Source organism: Oncorhynchus mykiss, chromosome 25, assembly GCF_057628025.1.
Source record: "Oncorhynchus mykiss isolate SJ-2025 chromosome 25, ASM5762802v1, whole genome shotgun sequence".
NCBI lineage: Eukaryota > Metazoa > Chordata > Actinopteri > Salmoniformes > Salmonidae > Oncorhynchus > Oncorhynchus mykiss.
In genome coordinates this window covers 83,254,016-83,269,898 of record NC_143046.1, presented here as the reverse complement: position 1 = coordinate 83,269,898, position 15,883 = coordinate 83,254,016, and the positions used below count along the sequence as shown (strand labels likewise).

Below are 15,883 nucleotides of genomic sequence, written 5' to 3'. Positions count from 1 at the left end.
CAATATTTTTTATAAACAATAATTATTGTTCTTGTTGAGAAAAAAATAAGTTTATTCTTGTTTATAATGAAATCACAGATGGGCCAAACAAAGTAAAAAATAATATGCATAATTTGACTGAACAATAAACAGAAGGTGATACAAATACTGTTACGGTGAGGAGAGTGAGGAGACACTGTCACCATAGTTACTGTAGTAGGAAACACGAAAGCTTTATATCTAGCTTTCAACACAGTATGTATCAACTCGGTCACCTTATAACATTCAGGACATATGCATTCAACTACCTCGTACCTCTGCACATTGACTCGGTACAGGTACTCTGTATATAGCCTCATTATTTTATTGTGTTGCTATTTCCCTTTTTCTTACATTCTAGCTCTGCATTGTTGGTTAAAGGCTTGTACGTAATCATTTCATTTTAAAGTCTACACCTGTTATATACGGCGCATGTGACAAATAACATTTTATTTTGTTATAGAGGTGAATGGTCATAAACCAAGTCGCTCAACCAAATGTTGAGTTTGGAGCTAGATGGAAAGATGACACCGTCACTAGAGGTCCCATCATTGTGGGTTCATGACATTGATTACAATCTTTCCCGTGTTTCTATTGGCTTCCATGTGTCTGTGAGCATCAGCTACCTGGTCCAGACTGAACATGCTGTCGATTACAGGCCTCAGGCGGCAGGGGGAGCCAGTCGGGTCTGAGAAGTGAGGTAGGGCCCTTTCTGAGAAGGCTCTCACCAGATCTGCTTTATACTGACAGGAGAAAACACAGGACCACACACTTCACATTTAGAAAGTAGTAGCAAAGACAGTGTTCTAGGCTGGGGTAAGGCTAACGTGTTTAATTGCATGGCATTTGAGTAAGAGGTTCATATCCAACACATATTGAAAGTTTTACTTTGGGCATTATTGCACACAGAACATTTGTGTTGTCGGCGCTGCCTTTCACTGACATATTTTTTACGTTTTAATTTACATTATAACATTCGTTTCTACTGTGGAAATAATTTCCTCTCGTAGGACAAGCAACTGATCAATCAATCAATCATCCATACATCACCTGCAGACTGCGTGACCTGAGGAGACTACAGAGGAGCTGTCCTCGTTTGGACAGCAGCTTGCCCAGTATGTCTCCTGTCACGGTCTTTCCGCCCATGCAGCCATACAGCACCCATCGTCCATCTGTGGCCAGACAGGCCACGTTCCTCTCCCAGTTGGACCCACCAATGCAGTCCAGGATGACGTTTGCTCCTCTGCCTGAACAAAGCTTGTCTGTTTAGTCTAGTTTGATCCCATGGTTTCTCTGGATACATCTCTCTCTGTACGTCTAAGATTTGTATCCACACACAATGATTTGTATGCATGATACAATTATCAAATTAACTCACTCAATGTTGTAAGCAGTTCACAACACCCTAGATTAATTATGTGAAATGGCATTTATGTTCTCAATGATTATGTTGATTAGGTTCTCAATGATTATGTTGATTATGTTGTCAATGATTATGTTGATTAGGTTCTCAATGATTATGTTGATTATGTTGTCAATGATTATGTTGATTAGGTTCTCAATGATTATGTTGATTATGTTGTCAATGATTATGTTGATTAGGTTCTCAATGATTATGTTGATTATGTTGTCAATGATTATGTTGATTAGGTTCTCAATGATTATGTTGATTATGTTGTCAATGATTATGTTGATTAGGTTCTCAATGATTATGTTGATTATGTTGATTATGTTCTCAATGATTATGTTGATTATGTTGTCAATGATTATGTTGATTAGGTTCTCAATGATTATGTTGATTATGTTGATTATGTTCTCAATGATTATGTTGATTATGTTCTCAATGATTATGTTGATTATGTTCTCAATGATTATGTTGATTATGTTCTCAATGATTATGTTGATTATGTTCTCACCTGATTATTAACTCACCTGCTGTAAAATCACGAACTTTCTCTGCAAAGTCCTCATGTTTGTAGTTGAAACCAGCAGCGGCTCCCAGTGTCTCTGCCATCTGTAGTTTCTCAGAGCTTCCTGCAGTAACTATGGGAATAGCCCCAGCCAATCGGACCAGCTGGACAGCGGCAGTCCCCACCCCACTGGCCCCAGCATGCACCAACACTATCTCTCCTTCCTTCACCTGAGCTACGAAAGAAGAGATTGAACATACATCTACAAGTCTGGGTTTCCTGATCGGTGCTTTGATTAAATGCCTGAATGCAAATATGAAATAGCCTTTCTTGGCTATGCAGGTCTCCTTTGGAAAAGAGGTCTTCTGACCTCAAAAGGACTTTCTGGTTAAATAAAGGTTAAAGTAAAATAAAAATTGCCAGAGGTGTGGACTTGAGTCATATGACTTGGACTCGAGTCACAAATATGATGACTTGCAACTCGACTTTAACTTTAGCACCAATGACTCGTGACTTAACTTGGACTTGAGCCTTATGACTCGACCTGACTTGATACCCTCCCCAAGCCCAAATATAAAAAATGATGCTATTAAAAAAAGTGTGCAGCGCATCAACTCTTCATTTGTCGGATTAGTTTGAATTGGACAGCAGCCAATCAAATTGTGCCAGCTGAGAAAAAGTTGTGCGTGGCAGTGCAGAGGAACGTCTGCGGGTGAATTCAGATGGAGCCCTTGGAAAGATGATACCCAAAATTATTATTTTCAGATATAAAGACGACGATGTATCAACAAAAAACGGATTTCAACTTGCAAAACATGCAGGAAGAAAATGACAGACGGAGGCGCAAAAGTTTCCAACTTTGTTCGACATTTGAAGCTGCACAAAGAACGGTAAGTCGTGGCTAAAATATAGCCGACAGCTAAATATAACTGCTAGTATAGCATGTAGGCTAACGTAACGTTAAATCAATGAGCCTCCACACAGTCAGTCAGGGCGGGAACGTGATCATTGCACCCAAGATTGAGCTACAACTGGCTAGGCAGTTGGTAGCCTAAACCCTGCCTGATGTTACTGCTGTTCCTAAAACCATTCACATACGTTAGCCTACTGTAACCACACAGAGAGAGAGAGTGTGTGTGTGTGTGTTAAGGTTGTGCGATTGTGTACAAGCCTACATCGCCCGATTGTGCCCCATAGCCCCATGAAAATATAACATTTATTTGGAAAGTAATAAATATATAGATATTTTTTAAAGCATTCATGATTTGTATAAATGTAATATAGTAACTATTACTCTTGTTAAAAATATGAAATGGTATTACATTTGGTCAAGAGCATATTATGACTTGTTTAGGACTCGAAACTCAAAGTTTAGGACTTGAGACTTGACTTGATAGTTGACGGTCCAGAATTGCGATTTGACTCGGACTTGCCTGTCTTGACTTGGGACTTGACTTGAGACTTGATTGCTAAGACTTGAGACTTACTTGTGACTTGTAAAACAATGACTTTGTCCCACCTCTGAAAAAATTGCTATAGAGGCCTACCTACGAAGTGCAGGAGCTGAAATGCAGTGAGCCAGGCCTCAGGTATGGCAGCAGCCTTGTATACAGTGAGATGAGTGGGGATAGACATGAGAAGCTCCTCTGGAACAGCCACATACTCGGCATACCCTCCTCCAGAGAGTAGGGTCATGACCCGGTCCCCTAGCCTCCAGCTCTGCCTAACCCCTGGGCCAACGCTGGCCACCGTACCAGCTGCCTCCAGACCCAGGACCTCACTCTCACCAGGTGGAGCGGGGTACAGTCCTTTCCTCTTTCAAAAACAGAAACAACAACTTTAGTATCTTAGCATAACAAGAGTTAACATAATATTTGCAATCCACTCCAGTGTTCAGTTTGCAATTAAGCCTTCTGAACATTCTCCTCTGTGACTATCCAATAGCTTGCTATAAGTGACGCTATATAGGCATAGGCTTAGAGTGAACCTGTGACTGTCCAATAGCTTGCTATAAGTGACGCTATATAGGCTTAGAGTGATCCTGTGACTGTCCAATAGGAGGTGAAAGAAGTGACAAAGACTTTGTTGTTGATCACAGAGCCATAGATGAATATTCATATGGTCTATAGGGGTATACCTGCAATGTGTCAGCCCTGTTCAGAGCGGTTGCATGGACTCTGATGAGGACTTCTCCATGTTCAGGTTGAGGTCTGGGGACATTCCTCAACAGCATACTCTCTGGTCCTCCTGGTGTGTCAATACACACTGCCGTCATCATCTGATAACCATTCATAAATAATGAATAAATAATTGTATTTGGCAGACGCCTTCAGGACACTCAAAGCCACATTACATTGAGAGTACATAAAATTAAGTTCAGGTTCAAATGAATTTTATTCCACAGAGGAATAAAACTCAACCATTCAATAGCGATCCAATTATGGGGCGGCAAGTAGCCTAGTGGTTAGAGCGTTGGACTAGTAACCAAAATTTCGAAAGATTGAATCCCTGAGCTCACAAGGTAAAAATATGTCATTCTGCCCCTGGACAAAGCAGTTAACCCACCGTTCCTAGGCCGTCATTGAAAATAAGAATTTGTTCTCAACTGACTTGCCAAGTTAAATAAAGGTTAAAAAAAAAAATAATAATACATGACGACAAAGCTTTGCTCTACGTGTGTTGTATGACAAGCCAATTTCAGCATACTTCTGCATCTGACTATATCTGTTCCTTTGGGGAAATATTGCATAATAAAAACGTAATAAAGACTTTATTAATAAGGTACTTGCATCGTTTTCTGATGGTCTCTGATGTTGTGACATGTCTTCAAGAACCTTGAATGAAAAAATAAGTTCGGAACTGATTTACAAACAAAACATCTGTAGCCGGTTGATACAATAAATGCGTTGAAGACAGGCCTAAATGCGCAAAGATTACGCAGTGTTGATTGAGGTAGTGCAACAATGTAGCCATTGACAACGTAGTGAAATCGCCAATGTAGCTTTTATGACAGATATTTTGATGCGAGTATTGGCTACATTGTTTACACGTCCTATCACTTCGTTATGTTGGGCAGAAAGTTGTCAGACCTACCGAACATCTCTCGAGCTCATTCTGCCACACAACAGCAGAGGGCAATGAATTTACTGGATTACAAAAATATGTTATGTAAGCTAAGAAAAATTAACATTGCACAACAAGAGGTGCTGCAAATAAAGCATTATAATAATCGTGAAAGCTTGTTTTTAGGCTACTTACCAAAAGAGCTCAACAATTCCCAGAGAATATGTGCTTGTAGTGGGTTTATGAGTTGCCTGATTGTAATTCCTCCTACAGGCTGCCCCCCACTTCATATTTGTAGTGAGGGAACAAGAGCAAGCCAAAGAATTACCTTTCAAAACTGTTTGCAATTAAACATGAACCAAAGATTATAGGCTACACTCTGAAATACGCCAATTTATTTTGACAGCCAGCAGACGAATAACCATGTAAGGACTGGGTTATTACACAACACTGTGATAATCCTCAAACCATAATTAGAGAAGAACAGTAACACACTCATTCAATTCCCTACCACCCCTGGGAGAAATACAATAACCCTACAACAATGCTTGCTCAGATGTCATAGCAGCCAACACTCCCCTGTGGAGCCTATCCAGAGTAGCCTACTGATCTGCTCACATCCACACCTCAAAAAGGTAACAGAGCAACATGGTGGGAAAACTGTAGACACACGCTTGTGATACAGGTCGTCGTTCATTGACCAGGTAAGACAATTTGATGAAACCTTGATTTGCAAGTGAAACTTCACGGATATATTGAATAAGAATATATTTAGTTGTGGTAATGTTTGGGTGAGTATTGTTAATGTGATGAAAACAGGAACAAATAGAGAAGTCAAAAACAAATATTCCTTTTATTCCCAAGCACCATGATAAGGCATGATCTGGATATGACCGAGGTGGTCAACCGCAAGAGACCAAAGTCTGTTCTGGATGTGAGGTTTCTGAATCACCAGGAGGACATTATTCTTCAACACAAACTGACCCTGTTGGACATGAGGCACAGGTACACCCTCAGAGTTCTGTGTCAGGATAGAATCTCACTGATGAAGGAACACAGGAAACTACTACTTCTCAAAGTCTGTGAACCTTGTGCCACTATCAACAAAACCATGAAAGAGATATCCGAAACTAAAAAGGCAAGGATGGATCGTGCCATCTCTGCCTCTGACAACAGACGATTGAACTCCAGTAAATCCCTTTCCATCGACAGAGTGAAACTAGTCTCATGTTGGCAGACATCAAACAGTAATGTCATTGTAGAGAAACCTAGAATGGTTGGGGTTGAGGCTAGAGGAACATCAATGCTGAGCTTGAGGAGATCTCAGTCAGCACAGCCCAAAACTGTACACACTGCCAATCACAGAGAGACAGAGACAGGACACTCTGCCAAGTACAGAGAGACACAAGCAAGGGCAGGGCACTCTTCCAAGCACAGAGAGACAGAGACAGGACACTCTGCCAAGCACAGAGCGACACAAGCAAGGGCAGGACACTCTGCCAAGCACAGAGCGACACAAGCAAGGGCAGGACACTCTGCCAAGCACAGAGAGACACAAGCAAGGGAAGGGCACTCTGCCAAACACAGAGAAACAGAGGCAGGACACTCTGCCAAACACAGAGAAACAGAGGTAGGACACTCTGCCAAACACAGAGAAACAGAGGCAGGACACTCTGCCAAACACAGAGAAACAGAGGTAGGACACTCTGCCAAACACAGAGAAACAGAGGTAGGACACTCTGCCGAACACAGAGAAACAGAGGTAGGACACTCTCCCAAACACAGCGACACAGAGGCAGGACACTCTGCCAAACACAGAGAAACAGAGGCAGGACACTCTGCCAAACACAGAGAAACAGAGGCAGGACACTCTGCCAAACACAGAGAAACAAAGGCAGGACACTCGGCCAAACACAGAGAAACAGAGGCAGGACACTCTGCCAAACACAGAGAAACAGAGGCAGGTGCAGGTGTGTTTTCTATCATGCAGCTGAGGCAAATCTCCACTATCGACTGTATCTCAGAAAAGGAGCTGGCCAGCCAACAGCAACATGCTAGAGGAGAGAAGGAGAGACTCAAACAATGTCAGCAGGATATGCTAAGCCAGAAAATAATCAACTTTCTGAAAAAACTTGACAACACTTGTAATGAGCAGATAGAAACATGACAGAGGTACTGCATCCACCAGTCAGATGATAACACGTTATTCCACTTCTCTTTGAGAAACCTGATCTTCATATTGTGTTTCATGTAGACTATTTTGTTTCCTAGTGACCTTTGTGAAGTAATCATCCACTTTTGAAAGACTGTAAATGCAGACCATCAGGTTTCCTCTGTGAGGTAAATCTCTGGTAGCTTAGTGGAATAGTGCCACTGCTTTTAGTTAACTGATGCAGTCAAATAAATCAAGACAACACCAATTTAGCTTCGCAAAACATACTGTATTGTTGTCATTATATTGCAAACGGGGTTGTCAAACTTCAGTAAAACGGGCATTTTACTTTTTTATTAACAAAAATATATACATGTGCAAACCATGTTGAATAAGCGAAAGGGAATAACAAGTACATGAACTCAAAAAGATATACACTGAGTGGACAAAACATTAAGAACACCTGCTCTTTCCATGATATAGACTGACCAGGTGGATCCAGGTGAAAGATACGATCCCTTATTGATGTCACTTGTTAAATCCACTTCAAATCAGTGTAGATGAAGGGGAGGAGAGAGGTTAAAGATGAAGGGGAGGAGACAGGTTAAAGAAGGATGTTTAAGCCTTGAGACAACTGAGACATGGATTGTGTATGTGTGCCATTCAGAGGGTGAATGTACAAGACAAAATATTTAAGTGTCTTTGAACGGGGTATGGTAGTAGGTGCCAGGCGCACCAGTCTACCACCCAAAGTAGATCCAGCCAAATTGACACAACTGTGGAAAGCACTGGAGTCAACATGGACCAACATCCCTGTGGGTGGAATGCTTTCGACTCCTTGCCCCGACAAATTGAGGCTGTTCTGAAGGCAAAAGGGGGCGTGCAACTCAATATTACTTCCTAATGTTCCGTATACTCATAACAGACAACTAATAGATCGTGAGGGCCAATGAAATGAGTATAAAATGACATGTTAAATAAATGAAATACATTGACATAAACAACTGTTCAGTCTTGAGCGTATTTACAGCATACTGTGATCAGACTAAGCGATACTGCCAGTCTTCTTCATGGTCACCAATGCTGTGTGTAATGGAGTCTCCAGGAGTAGGGCTTTGTTCTTCTTCCATTGTGGAGAACTCACCAGCGCAGTGTCTAAACACAGACAAAAACACACATTAAGGAAGAAACTGACTTGTGCATGGATACAAATAACATCCTCAATATAAATACACACACACACACACACACAGGTCGACCGATTATGATTTTTCAACGCCGATACCGATTATTGGAGGGCCAAAAAAAAGTATTTGTAATAATGACAATTACAACAATACTGAATGAACACTTATTTTAACTTAATATAAATACATCAATAAAATAAATTTAGCCTCAAGTAGATAATGAAACATGTTCAATTTGGTTTAAATATTGCAAAAACAAAGTGTTGGAGAAGAACGTAAAAGTGCAATATGTGCTATGTAAAAAAGCTAACGTTTCAGTTCCTTGCTCAGAACATGAGAACATATGAAAGCTGGTGGTTCCTTTTAACATGAGTCTTCAATATTCCCAGGTAAGAAGTTTTAGGTTGTAGTTATTATAGGACTATTTCTCTCTATACCATTTGTATTTCATTAACCTTGGACTATTGGAAGTTCTTATAGGCACTTTAGTATTGCCAGTGTAACAGTATAGCTTCCGTCCCTCTCCTCGCCCCTACCTGGGCTCGAACCAGGAACACATCGACAACAGCCACACTCGAAGCAGCGTTACCCATCCAAGCCTCAGAGCGAGTGACGTTTGAAACGCTATTAGCGCGCACCCCACTAACTAGCTAGCCATTTCACATGGTTACACCAGCCATTAGGCTGATAGGCTTGAAGTCATAAACAGCGCTGTGCTTGCGAAGAGCTGCTGGCAAAACGCACAAAAGTGCTGTTTGAATGAATGCTTACGAGCCTGCTGCTGCCTACCATCGCTCAGTCAGACTGCTCTATCAAATCAGACTTAATTATAGCATAATAACACACAGAAATACGAGCCTATCATTTAGAAAAAAACTAAACGTTTATTATTTCAGTGAAATACGGAACCGTTCGGTATTTTATCTAACGGGTGGCATCCATAAGTCTAAATATTCTTGTTACATTGTACAAGCTTCAATGTTATGTCATAATTATGTAAAATTCTGGCAAATTAGTTCACAATGAGCCAGACTGCCCAAACTGTTGCATATACCCTGACAATGCAATGAACGCAAGAGAAGTGACACAATTTCACCTGGTTAATATTGCCTGCCAACCTGGATTTATTTTAGCTAAATTTGCAGGTTTAAAAATATATACTTCTGTGTATTGATTTTAAGAAAGGCATTGGTATTTATGGTTAGATACAGTCGTGGAACGATTGTGCTTTTTTCGCAAATGCGCTTTTGTTAAATCATCCCCCAGTGTGGCATCGATTATATGCAACGCAGGACACGCTAGATAAACTAGTAATATCATCAATCATGTGTAGTTAACTAGTGATTATGATTGATTGATTGTTTTTTATAAGATAAGTTTAATGCTAGCTAGCAACTTACCTTGGCTTACTGCATTAACAGGCAGGCTCCTCGTGGAGTGCAATGTAATCAGGTGGTTAGAGCGTTGGACTAGTTAACCGTAAGGATGCAAGATTGAATCCCAGAGCTGACAAGGTAAAAATCTGTCGTTCTGCCCCTGAACAAGGCAGTTACCCCACCGTTCCTAGGCCGTCATTGAAAATAAGAATGTGTTCTTAACTGACTTGCCTAGTTAAATAAAGATTAAATAAAGCTGTAAAAAAATAAAAATCTGCTTACAAAAATACAGATTGTTATGAAAACTTGAAATCGGCCCTAATTAAATCGGCCATTCCGATTAAATCGTCGACCTCTAGTATAAATACTCAGCAAAGAAGAAGTCCCTGCTCCAAAACCGCCATAAAAAAGCCAGACTACGGTTTGCAACTGCACATGGGGACAAAGAGCGTACTTTTTGGGGTGCGTTGCATTGCTGCAGGAGGTACTGGTGCACTTCACAAAATAGATGGCCTCATGAGGGCGGAAAGTTATGTGCATATATTGAAGCAACATCTCAAGACATCCGTCAGGAAGTTAAAGCTTGGTCGCAAATGGGTCTTCAAAATGGACAACGACCCCAAGTATACTTCCAAACTTGTGGCAAAATGATTTAAGGACAACAAAGTCAAGGTATTGGAGTGGCCATCACAAAGCCCTGACCTCAATCCTGTAGAAAATGTGTGGGCAGAACTGAAAAAGCATGTGCGAGCAAGGAGGCCTACAAACCTGACTCAGTTATACCAGCTCTGTCAAGAGGATTAGGCCAAAATTCACCCAACTTATTGTGGGAAGCTTGTGGAAGGCTACCCGAAACATTTGACCCAAGTTAAACAATTTAAAGGCAATGCTACCAAAAACTAATTGAGTGTATGTAAACTTCTGACCCACTGGGAATGTGATGAAAGAAATAAAAGCTTAAATAAATCACTCTACTATTATTCAAACATTTCACATTCTTAAAATAAGTGGTGATCCTAACTGACCTAAGACAGGGAATTTTTACTAGGATTAAATGTCAGGAATTGTCAAAAACTGAGTTTAAATGTGTTTGGCTAAGGTGTAAGTAAACTTCCGACTTCAACTGTATATCTCACTCTCTCTCACACACACTCACACGAAAGTATTCACACCCCTTGAGTTTTGTTACTAGCCTACACCCAATACTTCATAATATCAAAGTGAAATTATGTTTTTCAAAATGTTTACAAACTATTTAAAAATAAAAAGCTGAAATGTCAATAAGTATTCAACCCCTTTGTTATGGCAAACTTAAATTAGTTCAGGAGGAAAAAATGTGCTTAAAAAGTCACATAATATGCTCCCTGGACTACCTCATCTTTGTACCCCCACACATAGAAATAATTGTAAGGTCCCTCAGTCGAGCAGCGAATGTCAAAACCCAGATTTAACCACAAAGACCAGGGAGGTTTTCCAATGCCTCGCAAAGAAGGATTGGTAGATGAGTAAAAAAAAAAAAAATCAAAAGCTGAAATTGAATATCCCTTTGAGCATGGTGAAAGTATTAATTACACTTTAGATGGTATATCAATTAACATAGTCACTACAAAAATACAGGCGTCCTTCCTAACTCAGTTACCGGAGAGGAAGGAAACCGCTCAGGGATTTCACCATGAGGTCAACGATGACTTTAAAACAGTTAGAGTTTAATGGCTGTGATAGGAGAAAACTGTGGATGGATCAACATTGTAGTTAATCCACAATACTAACCTAATTGAAAGAAAGGAAAAGAAGGATCCTGTACAGAATACAAATATTTCAAAACATGCATCCTGTTCGCAACAAGGCACTAAACTAATACTGCAAAAAAATTGGCAAAGCAATGAACCCTTTGTCCTGAATATGAAGTGTTATGTTTGGGGAAAATCCAATAGAACGCAGAGTATAACTCCATATTTTCAAGCATAGTGGTGGCTGGATCACGCTATGGGTATGCTTGTAATCGTTAAGGACTGGTGAGTTTTTCAGGATAAAAAAATAAACATTATGGCGCTAAGTACAGGCTAAATCCTAGAGGAAAACCTGGTTCAGTCTGCTTTCCACCAGACACTGGGAAATGAATTACCCTTTCAGCAGGACAATAACAAAACACAAGGCCAAATCTACACGGGAGTTGCTTGTCATGAAGATAGTGAATGTTCCCCGAGTGGCCGAGTTACAGTTTTGACTTACATCTACTTGAAAATCTATGGCAAGACCTGAAAAGGGCTGTCTAACAATGATCAACAACCAACATGACAGAGCTTGAAGAATAATGGAGAACATTGTCATAATGGCGTGTGTATATGGGAGAGATTTTTAACAACCCATTTCATTTTGAATTCAGGCTAGAACAGAACAAAATGTAGAATAAGTCAAGGGGTATGAATACTTTCTGAAGACGCTGTAAATATATTTTTACATCCTTTAAAACAGCCATAGATTAGAAAACATAAGTATTGCTCGGTACGCTCAAAGGTTAATATTATCGACACTCCGGTCACTTCAAGGTTAAAGATGCACTATGCAGAAATCGCTCCGCCATTTCCTGGTTGCAAAAATTCTAAATACATATTGCAGCTTTAATATTATCAACGCTCCGGTACACTCATTTACACTGAAAGGTTCATATTATGTATCCAGTTGGTGTTTATGAGTTGTACCTTCAGACTCTATGTTGACCCGGGTGGGCAGGCGCTGCGTGTGGTCAGCATACTGCAGGGTACACAGTGTAGCCTCGGCCTTCTCTCCTGGTATAGTGAACATCAGCACCAGTATAGTACAGAGAGCATTACTTTCCACCACCTGAACAGAGCTATGGATCTCCTGGAAGCAGACAGAGAACAGGGTAGAAGACCGGTCTAGACATTTTGTCTATAGTAGGAGCCCTCAGAGCAAACATAACGTAGTCATCTAACATACTGTGTACAGCTATCACAACAAAGGTTCCTGGTACTATGTTCTCACACCTCTCTTTACTTTGAGCAGACAATAACAGTGTATTTTTAGATCTGCATAAGATGCATAATATATGAAAATGTATTAATATTCCATTTCAGATATCAATGTGGATGACTGGTACACTAATATGCTGGTACCTTGGTGAGGTGTAGCTGCTGCTTGCGGCCAGCGTAGGCATTGAGGTACTGGCTGAGTGTGTCGAGGAAATCCTTGATGTCTGTCTGCATGTTGCCCTGCGTAACAAGCCTCTCCAAGGGGATGAACGGAGGTATGTTATGCCGGTAGATCCTCAGGTCAGACCCCAGATCTATCTCCAGGTTATATGTCTCAAGGTAGACGCCTTCGTACGCAGTGGCCAACGAGACACACACCCCTTTACCTTTACGAGTCTGGAGGACATCATACCCACCTGAGAAAGACAACGAAGGGGAAAGAGGCGTGGATGGATGGTTGGTGATATTGTCTAAAGAGTTGCTATACCACACACAAAGAGACAGAGACCGTTGATCATATTTGGGTTATAAGTACCTACCTATAAGATGGTGAGCATGAAGCAGGTCCTTCAGTTGTGTGTGTCTGGCCATCATCAGCAGAAGTTGTGAGTTATCTGAGCCATCTTCCAGGTTATCAACATCCTCATTCCTCTCATATGGAAAACCTGTTCGGTCCAGTAGAGTTCTCATCTTCTGGAGAGACTAGACAGGAATACATCATGTTGAACTACTGTAAGCTCTGAGCAGCAGCCTACGACCACACATTAACTTCTCAGATTCACCTGCAACCTGTGTTAACTGTTTGATACCATTTAAAACCAAGGTTATGTACATTTGTAAACATTCTATAACAACACCTCCACCTATTAGTAAGCATCCATTAATTTAGATAATAAATGATAGCTACTGCCAGGTAATGTGACATAAGTGATCTCAGAAATGATCTAGCTGGTTTACCGTGTTTGCCTTTATTTCAGCTTTTAACTGGTCTCTTTTACTGAGGAGTGCCTGTAGGTTTGCATTCAGCTCTTCCTGGCGACCTCTCTGCCGAAGTTCCTGCTTCTTTAATTCTAAGTTGTTCGCCTCCATTTCCAACATGTTCAAGTGCCCCAAAACACCTGGGGATATATTTTTTTTTAAAGTTAGATAATACATTATAACCAACCAGCATTGTAAATTACACACATTTAAGACCAATCTACTCAAACATTACATTTGTACAAACTCTTGGTAATGCAAAAACAGTTATAACGTTATTTGATGTTACCTTTTCTCGCTTCTTCCATTGTGTCCTCCGTGTGAGCTAGCTAACTTTAGCTAGCTAGTGTAGTTTTGAAAGTTGTCAGCAAAGATTGAACAATGTTTGATACGCGTATGTGAATGCCAAAATAAAACGAATGACGCTTGCATGGAGTTATTAAGTAAATTAGAGATATCTAGTAACTCTTAATAACATATGCACATTAGGTCACTTCAATTTGGCGGCTAGATTTCCAACCCGGAAGAAAATCAAAACAAACTGTCGGTCTGTCTTCTTTTTTTCTTTTTCTTTCTTTTTTTCCTTCTTTTTTAGCCGGGGTAGGCTGTCATTGTAAATAAGAATTTGTTCTTAACTGACTTGCCTAGTTAAATAAAGGTTATATTTAAATAATAATAATAATAATAATAATAATAATTCTTCTTCTTCTTCTTCTTCTTCTTCTTCTTCTTCTTCTTCTTCTTCGGGATTGGGTTGGGGGATCCATCCAACTTTTAAACTGTACACCGCCACCTACTGTACTGGAGTGTGAGTCCAGTCACAGCCTAGTACACTAAATTATCTTCATTAGTCCTGTCCCTATTACAGAGTGAAATAGAGACCAACCCGACCAGCCTCTCTAACCCGTTCACACAATCTCTCCATATCTACATCATACAGGGCTCCCAAGTGGCACAGGGGGCTAAGGCACTGCATCTCAGTGCTAGAGGCATTACTACAGACCTGGGTTCAATTCCAGGCTGTGTCACAAATGTCTGTGATTGAGAGTCCCATAAGGTCGGCACACAATTGACCCAGCGTCGTCTGGTTTAGGGTTTAACCCAAAATAAGACTTTGTTCTGATCTGACTTGCCTAGTTAAATGAAGGTTAAATAAAAATACAGTTAACAAAATATCAACACTGTTTCCTTCACTAAACACACAATGAAACACCTGTTTCATGTCTTCACAATGTACTCTACTGCACACCTTTTCCTTTACTGACCAGCGATATGATTGTATGTATCTTTGGTTGACAGTCATCCTCCATGTGGAGGATGTAAGAGGAATCATGGAACAGAACAGGAATGTTGAGACAGGAACACAGAAAGGTGGATTTCTGAGGAGGAATGGAAGTGGAAAAAGAGGAAGAGGAGGTTGAAGAGAATGATGAAAGGAGAGGTTGGATTTGAATCTGAGGAAGATGACCATAAAAATGGAGACGGGGTGTTGAAGAAGAATGTTGTCAAGTGCAAACAGTGAGCTGTCCTCCAGACAGAGTTCTGGAGGGATGTGAATGAGGGCGAGTTAAGTGTCATGGAAGGTGTGGTGAAGAGCTTGGAACCCGAGCTTGGAGTCTTTGGACATGATAAAGAAGAATTTGGACCAGTAGGAGCGACATTTTTCCCCGGAGAAGGTGGACTCTTGCCTTATGACAGATCCATTTGTGGTTTCAGGCTGCGTGAGAAAGGAGTTGGGTGCAGTAGAATCAGTGAAGGTAACCTGTAACGTTAGTGGACTTGTGATATGTTTTTGTGTTTCTTCTGATCAGAGGGAGCAGGCACTCGTTTAGTCAGAGTCTCTACCAGACAAAGTCATGTTAGGACATATAGCAGTTATCCTGTTAGAGCCTTTTGTGCTGAATCCCCTGCTCTGTTTCAGGTGCAACATTTATGGTCATGTCATAGCAGTGTGTAGGTAGGAGATTCCAACATGTGGGAAGTGTGCACGAGGGCATGTGAAAGAAGACTGCGTAGTTTTGGTGGATAAAGTTGTGTGTGTCTACTGTTGGGATTTTTCATGTTGCTGTGAGTAGTAGATCTGTGCCAGCACAGCGGGATAGGCCGACGAGTGATTCATGCTTCGTAAGGTTGGCTTTTTAGTGTTCGTAGCAATGGTTATCAACTGTACCGCAGAAATGTAATGTAGTAAATCACAGAAAATAGA

At 40.7% G+C, this 15,883-nt stretch overlaps 2 protein-coding genes across 3 annotated transcripts; both read right to left on the bottom strand.

Moving 5' to 3' along the window:
• Positions 1-34: 34 nt before the first annotated feature.
• On the bottom strand, positions 35-5,426 carry tp53i3 (tumor protein p53 inducible protein 3). Of its 2 annotated transcripts, XM_021585349.3 has the most exons (7): positions 5,187-5,426; positions 4,718-4,762; positions 4,066-4,206; positions 3,476-3,743; positions 1,951-2,163; positions 1,069-1,265; positions 35-761 (listed from the first exon to the last, which is right to left on the bottom strand). In XM_021585349.3, exons 2-7 carry the CDS (start codon positions 4,748-4,750, stop codon positions 567-569), a joined length of 1,047 nt encoding a protein of 348 aa, XP_021441024.2. In that variant the 5' UTR covers positions 4,751-4,762; positions 5,187-5,426; the 3' UTR covers positions 35-566. The 2 variants fall into 2 exon arrangements, with proteins under 2 accessions (XP_021441024.2, XP_090077438.1); XM_090221312.1 differs by lacking the exon at positions 5,187-5,426 and having other exon boundaries at positions 4,718-5,081.
• Positions 5,427-7,411: 1,985 nt separating this feature from the next.
• On the bottom strand, positions 7,412-14,425 carry cenpo (centromere protein O). The gene is made up of 6 exons (XM_021585346.3): positions 13,967-14,425; positions 13,657-13,817; positions 13,239-13,401; positions 12,844-13,115; positions 12,409-12,571; positions 7,412-8,298 (listed from the first exon to the last, which is right to left on the bottom strand). The coding sequence occupies exons 1-6, from the start codon at positions 13,983-13,985 to the stop codon at positions 8,189-8,191; spliced, it is 888 nt and encodes a 295-aa protein (XP_021441021.2). The 5' UTR covers positions 13,986-14,425; the 3' UTR covers positions 7,412-8,188.
• Between the last annotated feature and the right edge of the window lie 1,458 nt (positions 14,426-15,883).